We start from the raw sequence: 23,461 nt of genomic DNA, 5'->3' as shown, positions 1-23,461 counted from the left end.
CTTAATTTGGCTGTACCCCAGGAAGAATAGCTGCTGCTTTGGCAGGAAATAATGGGAATCCATAATAAACCCCAGGAAGAATAGCTGCTGCCTTAGCAGGAAATAATGGGAATCCATAATAAACCCCAGGAAGAATAGCTGCTGCTTTGGCAGGAAATGATGGGAATCCATAATAAACCCCAGGAAGAATAGCTGCTGCCTTAGCAGGAAATAATGGGAATCCATAATAAACCCCAGGAAGAATAGCTGCTGCTTTGGCAGGAACTAATGGGGTTCCATAATAAACCCCAGGAAGAGTAGCTGCTGCCTTAGCAGGAAATAATGGGAATCCATAATAAACCCCAGGATGAATAGCTGCTGCTTTGGCAGGAACTAATGGGGTTCCATAATAAACCCCAGGAAGAGTAGCTGCTGCCTTAGCAGGAAATAATGGGAATCCATAATAAACCCCAGGAAGAGTAGCTGCTGCCTTTGAACGGGGTAGGGTAGTAGGTCCCAGGCGCACCTGGGTTTTTCCACGCTCAACAGCTTCCCGTGTGTTTCAAGAATGATCCACCACCCAAATAACATCCAGACAACTTGACACAACTGTGGGAAGCAGTGGAGTCAACACGGGCCAGTATCCCTGTGGAACGACACCTTGTAGAGTCTATGACCTGACGAATTGAGGCTGTTCTGAGGGGGCGGGGGGGGGGGGGGGGGGGGGTTGAAATACAATATTGGAAAGGTGTTCCTAATGTTTTGTACAATCAGTGTATGTCAATCAGTGACAGTGACTCAATTATCCCATGTCATTTAAAATGTTTTAGATTGGTCTATTCAGTCTAGTCAGCTATCTAATCATGGCCGAATTACCGACCAGGCACGCAGGACAAGTGCCCAGGGGCCCTGAGCTCCAGGGGGCCCCGCTTGATTTTGTTAGTTACTCCCAGTCAGATATCATAACATAAGTAATGGAAACATTTTGTAGAATTTCAGAACATTTCCTGTAAAACTGCAACAACAAAAAATCTGTAAAGTAAACTAATTTCTTTACTTTTTGTTAATACAATACTTTTTCTGCTTCTGTACGTATTCAATTATAGTTATTAATCCTGGTGCTGAGTTCATGTGTAGTGGCTAATTGTTTAGCTAATATGTTTTGTAGATGGACTGAGAGGAATGAAGCAACAGAAACCAATGTGATAATGGCTGGGGTCATTCTTTCTTGTTATTGCTGTTCTCCAATTAACTTTTTAGAGTTTTTAAATAGTATAAAAATCCAACCCCCTTTTCCAGACGACACCAAAACTCAGACCCTAGTTATGGCCATTCCTCACGAGCAACAATAGTACCTGAATGTGCTCCTTGTAATAATGTCAGCATAAAGCCCTGAATGTGCTCCTTGTAATAATGTCAGCATAAAGCCCTGAATGTGCTCCTTGTAATGTCAGCATAAAGCCCTGAATGTGCTCCTTGTAATAATGTCAGCATAAAGCCCTGAATGTGCTCCTTGTAATAATGTCAGCATAAAGTCCTGAATGTGCTCCTTGTAATAATGTCAGCATAAAGCCCTGAATGTGCTCCTTGTAATAATGTCAGCATAAAGCCCTGAATGTGCTCCTTGTAACAATGTCAGCATAAAGCCCTGAATGTGCTCCTTGTAATAATGTCAGCATAAAGTCCTGAATTTGCTCCTTGTAATAATGTCAGCATAAAGCCCTGAATGTGCTCCTTTTAATAATGTCAGCATAAAGCCCTGAACGTGCTCCTTGTAATAATGTCAGTATAAAGCCCTGAATGTGCTCCTTGTAATAATGTCAGCATAAAGTGCAGAATTTTGCACGTCCCATGTAATGTAGTCTAAGTGGTAACAATGAGGCAAAATCCAGCCTTAGTATTGTTCTGGGACTTTCATTGATTTTCTTTAGCGTGTTTCATATAGCAGCCACGAGTCTTTTCTTTTTCAAGATAACGTGGGTCGTGGGCTATTTAAATACTTGTTCTGTTTTGAAGAACAAACATCAAACATTTGGAAAATTCATATCTTGCAGTAAAACACTAAATAAGATCTTTATTGCAAGAGAAGACAGGTTAAATGTTAAAAAGGTTTAATGTTATTGTATTTAGAAAATAGTCCTGATCAGGCCTAGATGATATCCAAAACAACAATAAACTTAATTTATACATTTTCACTAATTAAAACTGTAAAGTCATGTCCTTCTACACACAATACCTCAACTAATTCCAATCTGGGTGGTACATTTGTATTTCGGATGGAATCAAGGCATTAGAAGGACCCTGCCTGGGGAGGCTACTGGCTACTTTTTCTATTTGGCTGGCTATTCCAGGTGTTTGTTGAAAACACTGGCTTTAACTTATTTACAGGTATTAAATTATAAAACAAAGATACATACATTTCAACAAATTCATACCTGAAACTCCCAGAATAGAATTTGACCGTGAACGCAGACGATTCCCGAGGAGAATTTAACTTTTCAAACAATGGAGAACGGCAGAAATATTATCCTGGCTCACCATAAACCATTGACTCAGTTAGCTCCCTATCGATGTACTTAAATCTGAACTCTCTGACAGTATGACTGTTGTTCTGACAGTATCTGTCCCTCCAGAACATTCCACTATAAATATGTTTCTCTCCACAGTTCCACACAGGCCCGTTGGCCCATCAGGACTGAGATCTCCCAGCAGTGAATGAGAAAAGAGCAGAGCTCCACCACTGATACAGAGTCAGTCTAGAGGAAGAACTCTTACTCTCTAAAAGTAATCCCTGTCTACTATGCATCCAAAACGGTCTGTAGCCCAGGAACATCACCAGACACTGACCACTGATCAGTCTAATGCCTGATGTCCATGGACTAATTGAAAAGGCACACTATAGGACCGACCTTAACAGTGGTGTGCTGGCTTGGATATCTTATTTCCGTACTGTCCTTTCCAGCATAGTTCCAGAAACTATGGTGGATACATATCCAGGCCAGACCAGTCCAGCTCTATTGTGTGAATCAAACACAATATTTAGTTTTGGAGAAATAAGACATCAGAGAGATGCCCACTAACGTCTGTTTTAGCCATAGAGGTAGAATGACTGGAGCAATGCCCTTCAGACCATAGCAATGTGACAGGATCACTCACGGGAACACTCAACATGGCCGCCGGTCCATCCATCACAGAACATTGACTGGAACGGGATCCTCATTGTAGAAACTAATTTTCTATGGTTTTAGCTGTGTTTGGCTCGACCATTAAAACAAAATCTTTTTTTTTATTTTTTTTTATCCTGGATAAAATTGAGGGAAACAGAATAATGAATCCTGGGTTTGGACTAATTTCCATTGAAATAAGAGTGGTTGCATGTGTCTGTTGTTTATAATGGCTATATCATGTTTAACTAGCCATCTTTATTTGAAAAAGAAACAAGCTGTTCATTAATGATGGTGTTTCTCAATAGGTCCCAACAGGTTTATCATAACAGGTTATAACTGCTCAATTAGACATGTTTGATCACAATACGATGGTACTTGTTTAGAAATGAATAGAGGTAAACTCCAAACCTGAAGGAGGAATCAGGAAGGAACTTCAGTTGTAACGAGAACATAACCAACTGCAACGTTTTCCTTCAGTTACAGACAAGACCGACACCTCCGTTCACGTGTGTATTCACATACACAGTCACACAAATAAAACACTGTATCATCGATGTATACAATTAATGTCCTCTATATTATAATCACAGACTTATATGAACGTTATGGTATTTTAGTGGTATTGGTGCATAAATCCATTTGGTTCTGTTTCCGAGCTGAATCCTAACTTGAAATCTGGGCACACAAGATGTTTAACTTTTTTTCCCCCAGACCTGTGATTAAGTACATGGATGTAGTATGCTGTGTAGGAGAATGGACAAGATGGGACAGACATCGGAGGTGGTACCCTATTTCCTATATAGTGCACTACCTTTGGCTCTATAGGGAATTGGGACGTGGCCCAGGTCAGGAGTGTACTAGTGTGGTCAGGTCCAGGTTCATGTTGTAGATGATAGAGAACTCTCTAGAGAGTAGCTGGTGGAGAGCCATGCCGTCGTGGTAGTAGACCCAGCGCTCTCCTGTCCAGTCGTAACGCTTCGGACCACTGGAGGACAGAGAGAGGCACAGAGAGGGGGATATCAGGCTTGGGTTGAAAACAGCTAAATCACTGTGAAAAACACCTAAATAGCTATGAACAACACCTAAATATCTATGAACAACACCTAAATATCTATGAACAACACCTAAATATCTATGAACAACACCTAAATATCTATGAACAACACCTAAATATCTATGAACAACACCTAAATATCTATGAACAACACCTAAATATCTATGAACAACACCTAAATATCTATGAACAACACCTAAATATCTATGAAAAACACGTAAATAGCGATGAACTGACTGGTCAAACATTTACTAGCACATAAATGTCTGAACTATTTTCAATCAAATGTACATAAACCTATGTAACATATTATACTGAGCAAAAATATAAAGGCAACATGCAACAATTTCAAAGCTTTTACTGAGTTACAGTTTATAGAAGGAAATCAGTCAATTGAAATAAATAAATTAGGTCCTGATCTATGGATTTCACATGACTGGGAATACAGATATGCATCTGTTGGTCACCCTTAAAAAATGGGTCTCAGAATCTCGTCACGGTATGTCTGTGCATTCAAATTGCCATCGATAAAATGCAATTGTGTTTTTTTTGTCCGTAGCTTATGCCTGCCCATACCATAACCTCACCATATTGCAAACTGTTCACAAGAGCTCGCCCACACGACGCCATACACATGGTCTGCGGTTGGGAGACCGGTTGGACAATTCTCAAAAACGACGTTGAAGGCAGCTTATGATAGAGAAAGGAATATTCAATTCTCTCTAGCAACAGCTCTGGTGGACATTCCAGCATGCCAATTGCTCGCTCTCTAAAAACCTGAGACATCTGTGGCATTGTGTTGGGTGACAAAACTGCAAATTTTAGAGTGGCCTTATTGTCCCCAGCACAAGGTGTACCTGTGTAACGATCATGCTGTTTAATGAGCTTCTTGATATGCCACACCTGTCAGTTGGATGGGTTATCTTGGCAAATAATAAATCCTCAATAACAGGGAAGTAAACAAATTTGAGAGAAATAAGCTTATTGTGCATATGAAAAATGTCTGGGATCTTTTATTTCTTTTCAGCACTCTATACTCCTCTGTTAACTGGTCATGTCTGTGTGCCTGTCGCTAGACCCACTGGTTGATGCTTAAATATAAAACCCTCTTAGGGTGCTTCTACACCTGCATTGCTTGCTGTTTGGGGTTTTAGGCTGGGTTTCTGTACAGCACTTTGGAGATATCAGCTGATGTATGAAGGGCTATATAAATAAATTTGATTTGATCTTAGGCCTCACTCCCCCCCTATCTGAGATATCTACTGCAGTCCTCATCCTCCACATACAACACCCGTTCTGCCAGTCACATTCTGTTAAAGGTCCCCACGGCACACACATCCCTGGGTCACTCCTCTTTTCAGTTTGCTGCAGCAAGCGACTGGAACGAGCTGCAACAAACACTCAAACTGGACAGTTTTATCTCAATCTCTCCATTCAAAGACTCAATCATGGACACTCTTACTGACAGTTGTGGCTACTTTGCGTGATGTATTGTTGTCTCTACCTTCTTGCCCTTTGTGCTGTTGTCTGTGCCCAATAATGTTTGTACCATGTTGTGCTGCTGCCATGTTGTATTGTCATGTGTTGCTGCTATGCTGTGTTGTCATCTTAGGTTTCTCTTTATGTAGTGTTGTGGTGTCTCTTGTCATGTGTGTTTTGTCCCAGATTTTTATTTTAAATCCCAGCCCCCGTCCCCACAGGAGGCCTTTTGGTAGGCCGTCATTGTAAATAAATCTTGCCTAGTTAAACAAGGTGAAATCAAATAAAAAAAACTGATTTATTTCCGCTCATGAAACATGGGACCAACACTTTACATGTTGAGTTTATATATTTTTTTGTCAGTGTAAATAAAAATGTAATATATTAAATAAAAAGTACATCAAAATATGTAATGGAGGGGCTTGTATATGTATTTGAACTACCAAATCAATTCAATCAAGCGTTGTACACAGCAGAAATAACCGTTCTGTCCAATTTCACAAACACAGACCTGGTAGGAGATGATAGCCAGATCTGTTTGTTAGGAGTCTGTTTGTTGATGACGTATGTCCCATGGTCTCCGCCCACCTTCACTGTCAACACACCACTCTGGGAGGGAGGGAGAAAGAGAATAAAAATGTGTTTGTTTTTTTAAACTGTTAAAATTTGACTTAATATCTATGACTCATTCGTTCTCTAACTTATTCTAAAGACAATATAGTATATGCAAGTAAGCCTTGTCTGATCTAGAATGACGCATAGGGCAGGAGCCTATCACCTGCCGCTTCTGTGGCATGAGGCAACAGAAGTACTGTACACCCCCTGGACAGGACGATAGTCTACAAGACAAGTCATCAGCAAGGTAGCCTAGTGGTTAGAGCGTTGGACTAGTAACCGGAAGGTTGCAAGTTCAAATCCCTGAGCTGACAGTTAACCCACTGTTCCTAGGCCATCATTGAAAATAAGGTTTTGTTCTTAACTGACTTGCCTAGTTAAATAAAGGTAAAATAAAAATAAAAATCCCTCAGATACCTGACCACTGCTTCGTCAGTCTACCTACTGTAGCAGCATGTACATATTGGTTATTCAGCCAGACAGGATGCAGAGCGTGGCTGGCAGATATACAGCAGCAACACCGTTGTCCAATCTAACACGGCGGCAGCCTGCCAGGACAGCGTCTGAACGCTACAAATCCTGAAATAATCACAGGAGTTCCAGTAACTGCTCTGCACACACACACACACACACACACACACACACACGCCTCACTGCTTAAATTAGGTTATATTTCTTTAAATTAATGCCACTGCTGTTTGATGGGATTTGCACAGCCACAACCCTCTCTTCCATCTCCTCCCTTCACCACTACTCTGCTCTTCCTCTAAAATATATAATTTTCCCATTCCTCTACATCCTTCTCACCCTTCTGTCTCCAAATCCCTCCTCTCATTTCCTCTTTCAAAATCCATCCTCTCCTCTCCCCAGGCCAGCGTTGACCTCTAGGCTGCAGCACTGCACTATTGGCTCATTAACAGGCGTTAATGAATATGTCCCACTCATTAAGGAGATTAAACAGAGTGTTGTGTGTCTGGGTTGTCATGGTAGAAATAATCCTATTTCTATGGGGGTTACAGAGAGGGTGGTGGACTGCATTCTATAATGGAGCATGAAGGATTCCATGAGAGAGGATTCCAGAACGGGCTGTTGAAGATTCCATAGTGACACGTCAGGGATATTGTACTCTACTGTAAAGCCCTTCAAATGGCCTCCTCTTTCAAGGATGAGAGGAAGAGCATTGTGATGTCATCCTGGTCAAACACACCATCTATAGTAATTGAATTCAAGTGCTGCGTGACAACAGTGGCGGTCAGTGGCTGTTCAAGATGAAGGAGGACCATCATTTGTTTCATGAGCACGGCCTTACTTCTATTACAGCATGTTGGATGACTGTTATTCATATTCCATTCATCCAGCTCAATGTAGCATCGATAGGTTTAAGCTACTACATGATACTTGAATTGTCCCTATACCCATCATGATGGTGCTACAACCTAGCCTAAGAATGAAAGATTACAATGTAGGTAAACACAGTTTGAGAGACATGTGAGGTGACAGTGACATTCAATAGCGCCTTGCACACTCTTGCCTGCATCTAGCTGATATAGGGTGTAATCATTAGTGCAACAGTTGCAAACGAGAGTTTCTATTGGACAAATCCAGGTATGTTTATCCCTGTTTTGATCCGTTTGCTACCGTTTAAGTCATGTTTTTTTTCTTTTTCTAACAGAATCGGAGGAATGAATGCACCCCTGATCACAAGTAAACAGAATTCACTCTCATAACCGCCACGTTGTATTCCTTCTCTTCCCTTGTGGACTTCAATTCACAATACAACAGCTGTATGTGACCAGCCTACATTGTTGTCACCTTTTTAGCTGAAGTACCGTAATACTCAGCATAGCTAATAGAACACGTTAGTAAACCCGCTACAATCGTGCAGTAAAGTTAGTGTACAGTCTAGTAAGTAGTTACACAGTGCTAGCTAGCTGTAGCTTATGTTTTCAGTACTAGATTAAATTATCTGATCCTATGTTTGGGTGGACAACATGTCAGTTCATGTTGCAAAGAGCTCTGATAGGCTGGAGGGCGTCCTCTGGAAGTTGTCATAATTACTGTCAATGTACCCAGAGGAGGACGGAAGCTAGCTGTCCTCCGGCTACACCATGGTTCTACCCTACAGAGTGCTGTTGAGGCTACTGTAGACCTTCATTGCAAAACAGTGTGTTTTAATCAATTATTTGGTGACGTGACAATATTTAGTATTGTTTTACCTAAAATGTTTAACTTTAAATGTTTTAATGATTTTTTTAAATTATTAAAATCACTCATACGGAGTGTGTACACTCAGTACGAGGGGTTAGTGTGTACACTCAGTACGAGGGGTTAGTGTGTACACTCAGTACGAGGGGTTAGTTTCCTTCTTTCTACGCACCAACCTATTGGCAACAGGGACCTTGATCCAGGAGGGGATTGCATGTCTCTAGATAATCGTTGTGATTTGAGGATAGCTGTGAGGGATATCGAATGATAAAATGTTCATATTTGAAGACGGCAGAAAGGCTAGTCTCTTTGGCACATGACAAGCAGTGGAATGTTAACTAAAGAGACTGGTACTCAGGCTAGAATGGCTCTGCTGTAACCAAGACGACAAGCAGTGGAATGTTAACTAAAGAGACTGGTACTCAGGCTAGAATGGCTCAGCTGTAACCAAGACGACAAGCAGTGGAATGTTAGCTAAAGAGACTGGTACTCAGGCTAGAATGGCTCAGCTGTAACCAAGACGACAAGCAGTGGAATGTTAGCTAAAGAGACTGGTACTCAGACTAGAAGGACTCTGCTGTAACCAAGATGCTTGATGTTGACATCAAGCCACTTAGCTAGAAATTTCTCAAACCAATGCATAGCTGGAGCCCTGAGCTGGATATAATTTATCTTAGATTTCTTATAGTTATACATAACTCATATTTAGTTATAAGCAGTGGCTTAGCACGCACTCCCACAGACCCTGGGTACCCCCAACCCAAACAAATTGCTGGATTTTATAAAAATGTTCAAATGGTAATTGAAAACCATACTATTAAATGACCTCCTCACAGGAGAGAGATAGAGCGCTGTGCTGGGGAGGACGGAATGAGAGAGAGTGAGAAAGAAAGAGGACTATAGATATTTGTGGAGGATTTATCCCAGAGGAAATCTAACAGTGCCAACAAGCACAGCTGTGGGACTGACAGGCATGCAGTCCAGTGTGTGACAACGTAGCCAGTGAGCCGGTGTTAGGAGGAGACTGGGAGTGAGTGTGAATTGCCTGTTAGGCTGTCTCCTAACACCAGCTCAATGTCTACATTGTCAGACACTGGACTGCATGCCTGTCAGTCCCACAGCTGTGTTTGTCCTCTCCAGAGCATACACACCCCCTCCCCCCTCCCCAAGTGAAATAGATCAAAACTGAAATAACCAAAACTGAACAGTAAACATTACACTCACAAAAGTGTCTATGTACAAAAGGACAAATACATCTACATACAGGGCATTCGGAAAGTATTCAGACCCCTTGTCCACATTGTTACGTTACAGCCTTATTCTAAAATAAAATATATACAAACACAAAAAAAAATTTAAACACACATTACCCCATAATGACAAAGACCATTTACTATGTGACTGTAAATTGAGCTCAGGTGCATCCTGTTTCCATTCATCCTTGATGTTTCTACAACTCGATTGGTGTCCACCTGTGGTAAATTCCACTGATTTGATATGATTTGGAAAGACACACCTGTATGTATGAGGTCAAACAGTTTACAGTATACACAGCAAAAACACAGCAAACACCAAGCCATGAGGTCGAAGGGATTGTCCGTAAAGCTCTGAGACAGGATTGTGTCGAGGCACAGATCTGGGGAAGGGTACCAAAACATTTCTACAGTGTTGAAGGTCCCCAACAACATAGTGGCCTCCAACATTCTTAAATGGAAGTTTGGAACCACCAAGACTCTTCCTAGAGCTGGCCGCCCTGCCAAACTGAGCAATCAGGGGAGAAGGGACTTGGTAAGGGAGGTTACCAAGAACCCGATGGTAACTCTGACAGAACTCCAGAGTTCCTCGTGGAGATGTTTGTCCTTCTGGAAGGTTCTCCCATCTCTGCAGCACTCCACCAATCAGACCTTTATGATAGAGGCCAGAAGGAAGCCACTCCTCAGTAAAAGGCACACGACAGCCCGCTTAGAGTTTGCCAAAAGGCACCTAAAGGACTGACTGTGAGAAACAAGATTCTCTGGTCTGATGAAACCAAGATTGAACTCTTTGGCCTGAATGCAAAGTGTCACGTCTGGAGGAAACCTGGCACCATCCCTACAGTGAAGCATGTTGGTGGCAGCACCATGCTGTGGGGATGTTTTTCAGCGGCAGGGACTGGGAGACTAGTCTGGATCGAGGGAAAGATGAACAGAGCAAAGTACAGAGAGAGAACCTGCTCCAGAGCGCTCAGGACCTCAGACTGGGGCGAAGGTTCACTTTCCAACAGGACAACGACCCTAAGCACACAGCAAAGACAACACAGAAGTGGCTTCGGGACAAGTATCTGAATGTCCTTGAGTGGCCCGGCCAGAGTCTGGACTTGATCCCGATCAAACATCTCTGGAGAGACCTGAAAATAGCTGTGCAGCGACATTCCCCATCCAACCTGACAGAGCTTGAGAGGATCTGCAGGGAAGAATGGGAGGAACTCCCCAAATACAGATGTGCCAAGCTTGTAGCATCATATCCAAGAAGACTCGAGGCTGTAATTGCTGTCACAGGTGCTTCAACAAAGTACTGAGTAAAGGGTCTGAGTACTTATGTAAATGTTATATCATTTAATATTTTTTATACAATTGCAAAAATGTCTAAAAACCTGTTTTTGCTTTGTTATTATGGGGTATTGGGTGTAGATTGATGAAGGGAAAAAACAATTGAATCCATTTTAGAATAAGACTGTAACGTAACAAAATGTGGAATAAGTCAAGGGGTCTGAATACTTTCTGATTGCACTGTAAATATGGGTTGTATTTACAATGGTGTGTGTTCTTCACTGGTTGCCCTTTTCTTGTGGCAACAGGTTACAAATCTTGCTGCTGTGATGGCACACTGTGGTATTTCACCCAGTAGATATGGGAGTTTATCAAAATTGTATTTGTTTTCAAATTGTGGGTCTGTGTAATCTGAGAAATATGCGTCTCGAATACGGTCATACATTTGGCAGGAAGTGCAGCTCAGTTTCCACCTAATTTTGTGGGCAGTGCCGGTCTTCTCGAGAGCCAGGTCTACTTATGGCAGGCTCTCTCAATAGCAAGGCTCACTGAGTCTGTACATAGTCAAAGCTTTCCTGAATGTTGAGTCAGTCACAGTGGTCAGGTATTTTGCCACTGTGTATTCTCTGTTTAGGGCCAAATAGGTTTCCAGTTTTCTATGTTTTTGGTCAATTATTTTCAATGTGTCAAGTAATTATACATTTTTCTCTCATTATTTGGTTGGGTCTAATTGTGTTGCTGTCCTGGGGCTCTGTGGGGTCTGTTTATTGTTCATGAACAGAGCCCCAGGACCAGCTTGTTTAGGGGGCTCTTCTCCAGGTTCATTTCTCTGTAAGGGAAAGGTGGATACCTAGTCAGTTGTACAACTGAATGCCTTCAACTGAAATGTGTCTTCCACATTTAACCCCTCTGAATCAGAGAGGTGCAGGGGGCTGACATAAACAACATCCACATCTTCGGTGCCCCCGGGGAACAGTGGGTCAACTGCCTTGTTCAGGGGCAGAACGACAGATTTTTACCTCGTCAGCTCTGGACTTTGACATTTTCATTACTGACCCAACGTTCTAACCACTAGGCTACCTGCTCTGTAGGTGATGGCTTTGTTATGGAAGGTTTAGAAAGCGCTTCCTTTTAAAGTGGTTGTAGAATTGAACAGCTCTTATTTGGGTTTTGATAATTAATTAGAGGGTATCGGTCTAATTCTGCTCTGCATGCATTATTTGGTATTTTACATTGATATACAGTATGTGGCTGTTTTTGCTGCATTATATTTATAAAATTTAATTTTGGGGTTTAGAAAAATGCTTGCTAAATGCTAACTCCCATTCGTATAAGCTGGTAGCGTTGCTAGCATACAGATGGAGGTAGTCAGTCATTTTTAACTATTGCAGTTGATTGGTGACGATAACATGAACATCTATTGGGGTTGACATCTATACAGCATTATACTCCGGTTTTTACCTCAAGTACACATATTTACAATAGCCTAAATGTAAGCTAATTTTGATGTCAGTCAATGAGGAGATTCGGGATCTATTACACCACGGGTGGACGCATGGGTGATGATTGTTTTGGTTGAATTCCATCGACCTCTTTCCTCACGTATTGGAAACACTTGTCTTGTCTTTAACACACTCAGTGGACTCATAAACTGTACTGGTAGAGGCAAGATGTCCCCTAGAAGCAGTGATGCCGACAAACACACATCAGCAGTCTGCCAGCCAGACAGTTCTCTGGGCATCAATAGATCCTCTAGCTGTCTGGTACAGCACTGACCCAGGTCAAGAGGTCAGCTCATTATCACCATGAACACACTTTTTTTTTGCCATAATGTCAGACCAATTTACTCCCATGGACACACACACACATAGAGCCATCAGTGTATTGACGTGGTGTTTAGTGCCCTGGGCATGTCTGATGATTTGAGGACACTACAATCATTATTTCCTCCCGTGACCTTTGCCCTCATGAAGTAATTGGCCTGCACATAACAGCACCATCGCCATCCTATCCTACAGCTCTAATGACTAATGGATCCCTAATAGACATACACTCATCATTCACAACCAGACACACAGACCAAGAACTACTCATTATTCACAAATATTATTTTCTGATGAAGAACTCAGGATAAATGCTGCAAATAGGATTGTCAAACTTCCAATGGAATGACATGTGAGTCAACAGCTACCCCTAGTGTACAAACGAGAGGAGTGCAGAAACAGAGAGGTACTGGTACAGTATGTACAGTATTTCCCTGGACTTACATAGAAGACAACATATTTTTGTCATTTAGTAGATGATCTTACATTTAGTATACAATCAGAAGCCTACTACTTAGAGAGAAGACAACGTGGTGTGTACTGACAGAGAAGACAACGTGGTGTGCACTTACAGAGAAGACAACGTGGTGTGCACTAACAGAGAAGACAACGTGGTGTGCACTAACAGAGAAGACAACGTGGTGTGCACTAACAGAGAAGACAACGTGGTGTGCACTAACAGAGAAGACAACGTGGTGTGCACTAACAGAGAAGACAACGTGGTGTGCACTAACAGAGAAGACAACGTGGTGTGTACTAACAGAGAAGACAACGTGGTGTGTACTGACAGAGAAGACAACGTGGTGTGCACTGACAGAGAAGACAACGTGGTGTGCACTAACAGAGAAGACAACGTGGTGTGTACTAACAGAGAAGACAACGTAGTGTGTACTAACAGAGAAGACAACGTGATGTGTACTAACAGAGAAGACAACGTGGTGTGTACTTACAGAAAAGAGAACATCAAACTCCGGCCCTGCTAGTGGTCCATCCATCAGATCCTCAAAGTAGTCAGCCAACGAATCCAGAGTCTCATCTGCCAGTTTCTCATAGGCTGCCTCGCTGATCTCACTGGAGAGGGATAAACACACTGGGTCAGAATGAGGGTCAACAGAGGCTGAATTTGATGTGAACTGTATTTGACATGAGAACCGAATGTCCATTGAAAAAAATGAGTTAGCCCATCCACAAAGTGAGTTAGCCCATCCACAAAGTGAGTTATCCCATCCACAAAGTGAGTTAGCCCATCCACAAAGTGAAGGAAATAGAATATAGCCTACTGTAGGCCTACATATTGTAGTAGAGATTAATACTGCAGTTACAAAATCCTTCCTGTTGCCACGAGGAGCTTCTCAAGAGATTAAATGGGATGTGTCATCGATGGTGATACTATACTTTGCTAGCACTCCTCTAGTCTCCTACAGTACCTTTACCTTATATGAACAGCGTTTTCCTCTGTACGTACTGGTGAAGTAACATGTAGGACTCTCCTCTGTTCTCCTCCAGGTCTGCTATCAAGCCACTGTGACAGAAATACACAGGTAGTGATATCATTGCATAGTAAAATTCTGTGGCAAATCATTTTTTATCAGTATGCTATCATAGTTCCCTAGAGCATCAGACAGTTGACAGTCACCAACCCTGGTACTGGATCTTACACAGCGTGTGCAGGCTTTTGTTCCTGCCCAGCATCACCAACAGTTGTTTAACCACTGGCTTGATGATTAGTTAGTTTAATCATGTGTTATTAGCGTCGGCGGGAACAAAAATCCCCCTCACCCTGTTGCTCTCCAGGACCAGAGTTGATGACCACTACCCAAGATGATATACACCTGGCCAGCTTCTCCCTAGTCACGAAATGTAGCGAGGCCTTCAAAGTGTAATCAATGCCACGCACATTTACATTAAAAACATGTCATAAAAAAGGAATGTCCCTTGTCTGTTACAAAATGTTGAATCTTACTCTGCCAACTAGTAAGTACGTTTACCTTTGATGAACTCGGGGCACTCCTCGAGATCACATGCTTAGATGTGTCATTTGGTGCAGACCGAGTTCTCAGACAGCGAGAGTTTCCCGGGTGCTGAAAATAAGAGAAGGCAATATCTGTTATTGCATCATGTATGCATGATTCAGGTGATAAACAACACCCACATATTTAAAGGTGTTATATTTCTGGGGGACATTGTAATTTCAGAAAATGTCCATACATCTGCAGCAATCGTGAAATAATAGTGTTTCACAGTATTATTTTTGTTTATATGAGAAAACAATCACTGAATAGTGAAGGGAGTAATTGTAACATATATAAATACCTGCAAAATATATTTTCATTAACAAAAATGTATAATATTTACAGCAGTTTGAAGCAGGTGGAACAAAACCGAAAGTAAAAGCACAAGCCATTCAAAACAAATCTTACTTTCGGTTTTGTTCCACCAACTTCAAACTGCTGTAAATATAATATTTTTTTTGTTAATGAAAATATATTTCGCAGCTATTTAAATATGTCACAATGAGTCCCTTCACTATTCAGTGATTGTTTTCTCATTTAAACTTAAATTGAGCTAACAGTGTAGAATCTTAGGAAATGATGAGGCGAATATCACAACACTGGCGGGGTAAGTAACTTAACACTGTGAAACACTATTATTATTCCATTATTACTGAAAATATTATGGACATTTTATGAAATTACAATACTAAACCCCCCCCCCCCCCCCCCCCCCCCCCCCCCCCCCCAACCCCAACCCCAAATCCTGTGTGGCACCTTTAAAATCGGTAAGTTTACTTTCTTATCGATATTTTGTCTTAAATGTGAAATTTCCAACAGCATAAGGACGAACCAACGAGACAAACGGTAGGTTTAAATCAGATTTGCCAAAAGTAAATCTCTCATTATCGCCCATCTATTTGGCAGCTATAATCTTGCTCGCTAACGTTAGCTGTTACACAATGTTTCAAAACATAACTAGCGGCGTGGCAAACGTGACATTACCTCATTAGACAGATGTCTGGTCCCTTGTACACATGTCGTCGTTCTCTGCTGTAGTCTATAGCTCTGGTCGCGTATGAATTGATAAATACATAGTTTTTTAATGGATAACCTCTGCATTTTTCGCCTTTCAGTGCTGCTGATCTTGTTATCAACTTGATTGTTTATGTCTGTTCGGGAACCTTCTACTCATGTCTGTTTGGCGGTTTACCACAGCCAAAAAGTCATGAACCCAGTCTATTTCTTCAACGTCTCTTCCTAAAATGTGATTTTAACCCTAACCTTAACACACTGCTAAACTTAGGCTTAACCTTATCCTTAACTTATGACCAAAAAGCAACTATTTGTTTCAAGCATTTTTGTGATTATAACCCATATTGACTTTGTGGCTATGGTAACTAGTGTTAAACCTATTTGGCCACACCGTTATGGCGCATTACCGCCACCTGCCAGGCTGGAGTGGGATGGCACATTAAAGAATTTTCTCCTTTCTTACCGTATGCACCGAAATAGCAGGGCCCGGTTTCCCAAAAGCATCAAAGGGTGCTTTCACACTTGGTTCCTTTCAGACAATTTTGGTGAACTCAGTGCGGTTCGCATATTTTTTGTGTGCATCGTGAACACTCCAAAATAACTCAAACCCCTCGAAAGAGCCCTCGATGTGAGACCATATCGAGTGGTGGTCTGAGTTCGGTTCGTTTTAATTCCGTGGTCCTTTTTCAAGACAATGTAAACGCAAAACTCCCCAGGTTAATTTGTCATTATTCCCGCACCACACTCTAGACTACTGCAATACCGTTTCCCCTGCTATAAACCATCACATTTGGTGCCACATGAGAGAGATGATGTGGAGGTTCACAGAAAATCAAATGTGTGCTGTTTTTGGATATTGATTAGCGATTGTCAGTCGCACAGAAATTCCAAAATGTTTGTAGTTTTTAGTTCAGATTATTTGTTTGCAATATGTGATCTATAGGCTAAGAGAGCTTCATCAGCTGTTTAATGATTGTGGGGTTTGAATAGTATGTGGTGAGAATCACAACATAGGGTACAAAATATATTCTAGCTCTTAAAAGGGCAGTACCTACCTACCTTGTGTGTACAATTTTCAATTACAGCATTATTTATTCTGCAGTTATTCTATTGCTGTTTATTCTGTTTTCAATCATGTTACATGTTACATGTTCAAAGTATATTTTGATTACAATTATTATGTATAATATTTTAACTAACTATAAATACATATATATCTCTAGCTGTCTGATAACACATTCTGATTGAATGACTTGTCCTGCACTTTGTAAAAACCCAGAGTGAATGTTGGAATAAGATCTTGGTTCCTTTCTAAACATAGCAATGTCAATACAAAGCGGACTCGGTCCACAAAATAGGTGAAGTGAACTGACAAAAGAGTTAAGTCCTCATGCAAAGGCAAGGGCAGTGTGAATACAAAGATAACGGAGTTATTATTATTTTTATTTTTTTAAAGAGGACTGTGATCGTAACCGTGGTTTTGGGAAACCAAATAGATTTAACGATGCTCCAACGAAGTTTCTAAGGGTGTTTTTCCACATATCGTCAGTCCTCTTTCCACATTAAACGACAATACGCTGCATAGGCCTACAGTATATATTTAAATCATATTGAAATCAATTTCATGTTCAATCGATCAAGTTATATTTTGATAATTGCTCATTATAATAATTGCGTTACACATCTAATTTCATGATGTATAACGCAATTATTTGCCAAATGTGTGATTTAGTGCATTATTTCGAGTAAAACCTTGGAATAAGCTACCTTAATATATGCAGCTATACAGGTAAGGGGCTCAATATCTTTCTATGAGCTGATCCTTTGTCAGTATTGTGGAATCATTCTAATTCTAATGTTAAGGTAAGATTTGAATGGGGAACTGATCTGAGAGTAGAGCAACCTTTCTCTCGATCCTATCAGCATGATCTCATAAACTAGACGTAACATAGTAAACAAAAATCCGATAAACAAAAATTAGTATGATATGTTAGGTTTGGTATGGTTACATAAAACAGATGGTTTAGGTGGTTGGCAACCCAAAGGTTGCGAGCTCTAATCTCATGACAGACAACTTTAGCATTTTAGCTAATTAGCAACTTTTCAACAACTTACTACTTTTTTAGATACTTTGCAACTGCTTAGCATGTTAGCTAACCCTTCCCCTAACCTTAACCCTTTTAGCTAACCCATATCCTAAACCTAATCCTAACCTTTACCCTTTAACCTAAGTCCTAACATTAACCCCAACCCCTAGCCGAGCTAACGTTAGCCAGCTAGCTAACGTTAGCCACGTACTCACCTAGCTATAATTTGTAACACATCATACGTTTTTAAAATTCATAACATATACATTTTGCAAATCGTAACATTTTGAAATTTGTAACATATTTTACATTTTGAAAATTCGTAACATACAATACAAATGATAATTTGTAACATATCATACAAAATTGGTGATGGACAACCACAAATTAATACATACCATATGAAATGTAACATTCTAAATGTATGTGTGTAAACTTCACTAGGCACTTGTCTATGGTGTCAATGCTGCAACCTGGTCTCAGAGCATTTCATATTATTCTTTATGTTTTTATTTTACCTTTATTTAAATAGACAAATTCTTATTTTCAATGACAGTGGGTTAACTGCCTTGTTCAGGGGCAGAACAACAAATGTTTAACTTGTCAGCTCGGGAATTTGAACTTGCAACTTTTCGGTTAGTAGTCCAACGCTCTAACCACTAGGCTAACCACTAGGCTACATACCGCCCCACTAGGCTAACTCACTAGGCTAACCACTAGGCTACATACCGCCCCACTAGGCTAACCACTAGGCTACATACCGCCCCACTAGGCTAACTCACTAGGCTAACCACTAGGCTACATACCGCCCCACTAGGCTAACTCACTAGGATAACCACTAGGCTAACTCACTAGGCTAACCACTAGGCTACATACCGCCCCACTAGGCTAACTCACTAGGCTAACCACTAGGCAACATACCGCCCCACTAGTCTAACTCACTAGGCTAACCTGCCGCCCCACTAGGCTAACTCACTAGGCTAACTCACTAGGCTAACCACTAGGCTAACTCACTAGGCTAACCACTAGGCTACCTGCCGCCCCACTAGGCTAACTCACTAGGCTAACTCATAAGGCTAACTCACTAGGCTAACTCACTAGGCTAACTCACTAGGCTAACCACTAGGCTAACTCACTAGGCTAACCACTAGGAAACCTGCCGCCCCACTAGGTTAACTCACTAGGCTAACTCAATAGGCTAACTCACTAGGCTAACTCACTAGGCTAACCACTAGGCTAACTCACTAGGCTAACTCACTAGGCTACCTGCCACCCCAGAATGAGAACCTTATTCTCAAAAACCCCCTTCATGACACTTGACCTTCTCATTATCGAAATGACCAACAAGCTGAAATTGTGGAAAAAAACCCGTAAAGAACTATTACCTTACCAACACGGAGGCATGAATGGGCTTTAGTGATGTGATAAATTGTTTGCTGACTCATAATGGCTGTCTCCTTGTACCTGCAGATTGAGCTAAGGGCCTCTCATTATCGAAACAAATTTCTCATGATTTGTTTATTGCTTTTTCGGACTTTTGCTGTACCAATCATTTTTGCTTTGTTAGTTGTGGAAATTGTGGTATATGGTATAATTGTAGTATATGGTATAATTGTGGTATATGGTATAATTGTGGTATATGGTATAATTGTGGTAAATGCATAATATCTGATCATTATAACATAACAATAATAATGAATTAGTTTCATACAGATCCTAATCTTAGTGGTCAAAGAGGATTATTATTTTTTTGTGTGTGAAGTGCCAGTTTCGTGAGAACTGTTTATATGGCATAGAAAAATAGCATGTGATGTCTAGACTTTCACAAAAAAACAGTATACTGTAACACTGCTTTAACCATATCCAGCCCGTAGGCACATTTTGTTTCTTGTAAACCATGTGACTTTTTATTATATGTAGGCCAGCCAACCTGGAAAAAGTGCTTGAAAACACATGGCTGTAATCAAATAAAGGGGTAAAAATAAAATACACTGAAGGCCATTTTCAAGGGGTCAAAGGTGAATTCTGGAGAAAATGGGCAAAAGTCCAATTAGAAATATCCTCAAATGTTAAATGATCTGGATTATCAAAACATAAACACTAAGACTGAGGAATGGATGCATCAAATAAATTGATTTGACGTTGCCATTTTACAAGTACAAGTATTTAAGTATACTGTACATTCAGATGTTAGTTATATATTTAGTGAATATGGCTGATATCAATCATTACCTCAAAGATGTTAACATTGACTGCATTTACACTTGTCCCCCTAGTAACTCTGCCCCACAATGTCAGATCCTCACAGGGTAAAATGGCTTATTATTCAGAAGTGTCCTTCTGAATAGTTAGAGGGGACTTATTGTATTTTCATGTTGTCAAAATTTTCGACTATCCTATTTGGGTGCTTGTACATTTTACCCCTTAAATATGACATTAGGCCTACAGTTTTCACATCTCTGGCCTAGAAAGTCACTTTCCTATGAGGTAAAGTTCTCCTGGTTCAGTAGCGTCTCTTCCAGTTTCCTCAGAGGGATGACTTAAAGCATTATGCAAAATGTAAATATAAACATGTTTATTCCACAGTCTAATTATGTATGACATGTTTGAATGTAGATTGTGTTTTTATTATTATTATTTCTGTGGCTTGAAGCCTAACTACATCACAGGGAGAACATTTTAGTTTTTGCTTCCTTAGAGGGAAGTCAGTGACACCATAGAGAGAAGAGAGAAGGAGATAGATGCCCGTTGACCATGGCTTCCCATCCAGGGGGGAAATAAAAAGTAAGCTCATCCTACAACTACTTGAAGTGAATAATAACAATAACGCAGGTTCCATAGATTTTTCATTGTAATGCTCATTGAATGATTATTGTTTGTTGACAGTGAATCCCTGCCCAGAGGCTTCCAAACTCAACCCAGGTAAATGTGACTGTCAGTCGTCACTTGATTCATGTGATCTTCATCCCTAACAACTCTGAACCCGTACAGCAGTTCCTCAAGTCTTTTGTCAGGCCAATGCAATGCTGTATGCTACAATGATGTATAAACATATGCTCCCGAGTGGCGCAGTGGTCTAAGGCACTGAATATCAGTGTTAGAGGCGTCACTACAGGCCCCTGGTTCGATTCCAGGCTGTATCACAACCGGCTGGGATTGGGCGGCGTACAATTGGCTCAGCGTCGTTAGGGTTTTGGCCAGGGTATGCCGTTATTGTAAAAAATAATTTGTTCTTAACTGACTTGCCTAGTTAAATAAAGTTTAAATGAAAAAAATAATAAATTATAAAACATTAAAACGATTCTAGCTAGCTAGGCAAATGCACCCTACTGCTGCTACACAAGCAGAGCTGACAATGGATGGGAAAATCAACCTAATCCACACATACGTACTTGTCACTTAATAGTACACTCTTATTTTATATCAGTCAAGTATTAAATTAATGGTGGCCAATATCTAATGAAAGAGAGGTGTTATGAAGCTGTGTGTTTGTGCTGTAATGCATGAAGCAGGCTGCTATTTACGTTGACTACAAATCCTTAACACATTTATGACACATCTATACTGCCCTATCAGGCAAAAAAAGGCAGTAACTAACTCATTTTCGACCAAATGAGCAATACCATTTTTGCCACATTAAATACATGCTTAATCACGTGGACAAGTATCTTGCCTCTACTGTATTGTGTTTTGGAGAAAATGGGGTGTCATGTTAGCAGTAACTGCATATACAGTGCCTTGCGAAAGTATTCGGCCCCCTTGAACTTTGCGACCTTTTGCCACATTTCAGGCTTCAAACATAAAGATATAAAACTGTATTTTTTTGTGAAGAATCAACAACAAGTGGGACACAATCATGAAGTGGAACGACATTTATTGGATATTTCAAACTTTTTTAACAAATCAAAAACTGAAAAATTGGGCGTGCAAAATTATTCAGCCCCCTTAAGTTAATACTTTGTAGCGCCACCTTTTGCTGCGATTACAGCTGTAAGTCGCTTGGGGTATGTCTCTCTCAGTTTTGCACATCGAGAGACTGACATTTTTTTCCATTCCTCCTTGCAAAACAGCTCGAGCTCAGTGAGGTTGGATGGAGAGCATTTGTGAACAGCAGTTTTCAGTTCTTTCCACAGATTCTCGATTGGATTCAGGTCTGGACTTTGACTTGGCCATTCTAACACCTGAACATGTTTATTTTTAAACCATTCCATTGTAGATTTTGCTTTATGTTTTGGATCATTGTCTTGTTGGAAGACAAATCTCCGTCCCAGTCTCAGGTCTTTTGCAGACTCCATCAGGTTTTCTTCCAGAATGGTCCTGTAATTTGGCTCCATCCATCTTCCCATCAATTTTAACCATCTTCCCTGTCCCTGCTGAAGAAAAGCAGGCCCAAACCATGATGCTGCCACCACCATGTTTGACAGTGGGGATGGTGTGTTCAGCTGTGTTGCTTTTACGCCAAACATAACGTTTTGCATTGTTGCCAAAAAGTTCAATTTTGGTTTCATCTGACCAGAGCACCTTCTTCCACATGTTTGGTGTGTCTCCCAGGTGGCTTGTGGCAAACTTTAAACTACACTTTTTATGGATATCTTTAAGAAATGGCTTTCTTCTTGCCACTCTTCCATAAAGGCCAGATTTGTGCAATATACGACTGATTGTTGTCCCATGGACAGAGTCTCCCACCTCAGCTGTAGATCTCTGCAGTTCATCCAGAGTGATCATGGGGCTGCATCTCTGATCAGTCTTCTCCTTGTATGAGCTGAAAGTTTAGAGGGACGGCCAGGTCTTGGTAGATTTGCAGTGGTCTGATACTCCTTCCATTTCAATATTATCGCTTGCACAGTGCTCCTTGGGATGTTTAAAGCTTGGGAAATCTTTTTGTATCCAAATCCGGCTTTAAACTTCTTCACAACAGTATCTCGGACCTGCCTGGTGTGTTCCTTGTTCTTCATGATGCTCTCTGCGCTTTTAACGGACCTCTGAGACTATCACAGTGCAGGTGCATTTATACGGAGACTTGATTACACACAGGTGGATTGTATTTATCATCATTAGTCATTTAGGTCAACATTGGATCATTCAGAGATCCTCACTGAACTTCTGGAGAGAGTTTGCTGCACTGAAAGTAAAGGGGCTGAATAATTTTGCACGCCCAATTTTTCAGTTTTTGATTTGTTAAAAAAGTTTGAAATGTCCAATAAATGTCGTTCCACTTCATGATTGTGTCCCACTTGTTGTTGTTTCTTCACAAAAAAACACAGTTTTATATCTTTATGTTTGAAGCCTGAAATGTGGCAAAAGGTCGCAAAGTTCAAGGGGCCGAATACTTTCGCAAGGCACTGTAGTTACTGTGAAACCAAGGTAAATAAAATACTTTATTTTTTTCAGTTCCACGCTATGAGCAGTTTGCTTGGTAGGGCAGTAGAAGCGTCACATGAGCGTGTTATAACAGGTCACAACCGCATTATTACAGGTTAATGAAATACATCCACAGC

The 23,461-nt window shown here is 40.8% G+C and overlaps 2 protein-coding genes across 2 annotated transcripts in view; one reads left to right on the top strand and one right to left on the bottom strand.

Moving 5' to 3' along the window:
* Positions 1–2,027: 2,027 nt before the first annotated feature.
* LOC139389814 (frataxin) lies at positions 2,028–16,243 on the bottom strand. The gene is made up of 6 exons (XM_071136777.1): positions 15,847–16,243; positions 14,839–14,931; positions 14,284–14,372; positions 13,801–13,921; positions 6,191–6,288; positions 2,028–4,131 (listed from the first exon to the last, which is right to left on the bottom strand). The coding sequence occupies exons 1-6, from the start codon at positions 15,961–15,963 to the stop codon at positions 3,993–3,995; spliced, it is 657 nt and encodes a 218-aa protein (XP_070992878.1). The 5' UTR covers positions 15,964–16,243; the 3' UTR covers positions 2,028–3,992.
* The window catches only part of LOC139389815 (histone H2A.V), a 257,719-nt gene continuing 238,050 nt past the window's right edge, over positions 3,793–23,461 (top strand). Inside the window, exon 1 of the mRNA XM_071136778.1 lies at positions 3,793–3,804. The gene's annotated coding sequence lies outside the window, so the exon portion shown is untranslated. The remainder of the gene's footprint in view (positions 3,805–23,461) is intronic.

This window comes from Oncorhynchus clarkii, chromosome 30 (genome assembly GCF_045791955.1).
Source record: "Oncorhynchus clarkii lewisi isolate Uvic-CL-2024 chromosome 30, UVic_Ocla_1.0, whole genome shotgun sequence".
NCBI classification, from domain to species: domain Eukaryota; kingdom Metazoa; phylum Chordata; class Actinopteri; order Salmoniformes; family Salmonidae; genus Oncorhynchus; species Oncorhynchus clarkii.
Note: the sequence above shows the minus strand (reverse complement) of the source record. Positions and strands in the feature narration are given on the sequence as shown.

Excerpts from the sequence above, each read along its gene's own strand:
- LOC139389814 (XM_071136777.1), bottom strand. The coding sequence starts at position 15,963 with ATGCAGAGGTTATCCATTAAAAAACTATGTATTTATCAATTCATACGC. Across the intron at positions 13,922-14,283 it reads GAAAACGCTGTTCATATAAG|TGAGATCAGCGAGGCAGCCT; the intron begins GTAAAGGTACTG and ends ATCCCTCTCCAG. Across the intron at positions 6,289-13,800 it reads AGTTTGATGTTCTCTTTTCT|AGTGGTGTGTTGACAGTGAA; the intron begins GTAAGTACACAC and ends CCTCCCTCCCAG.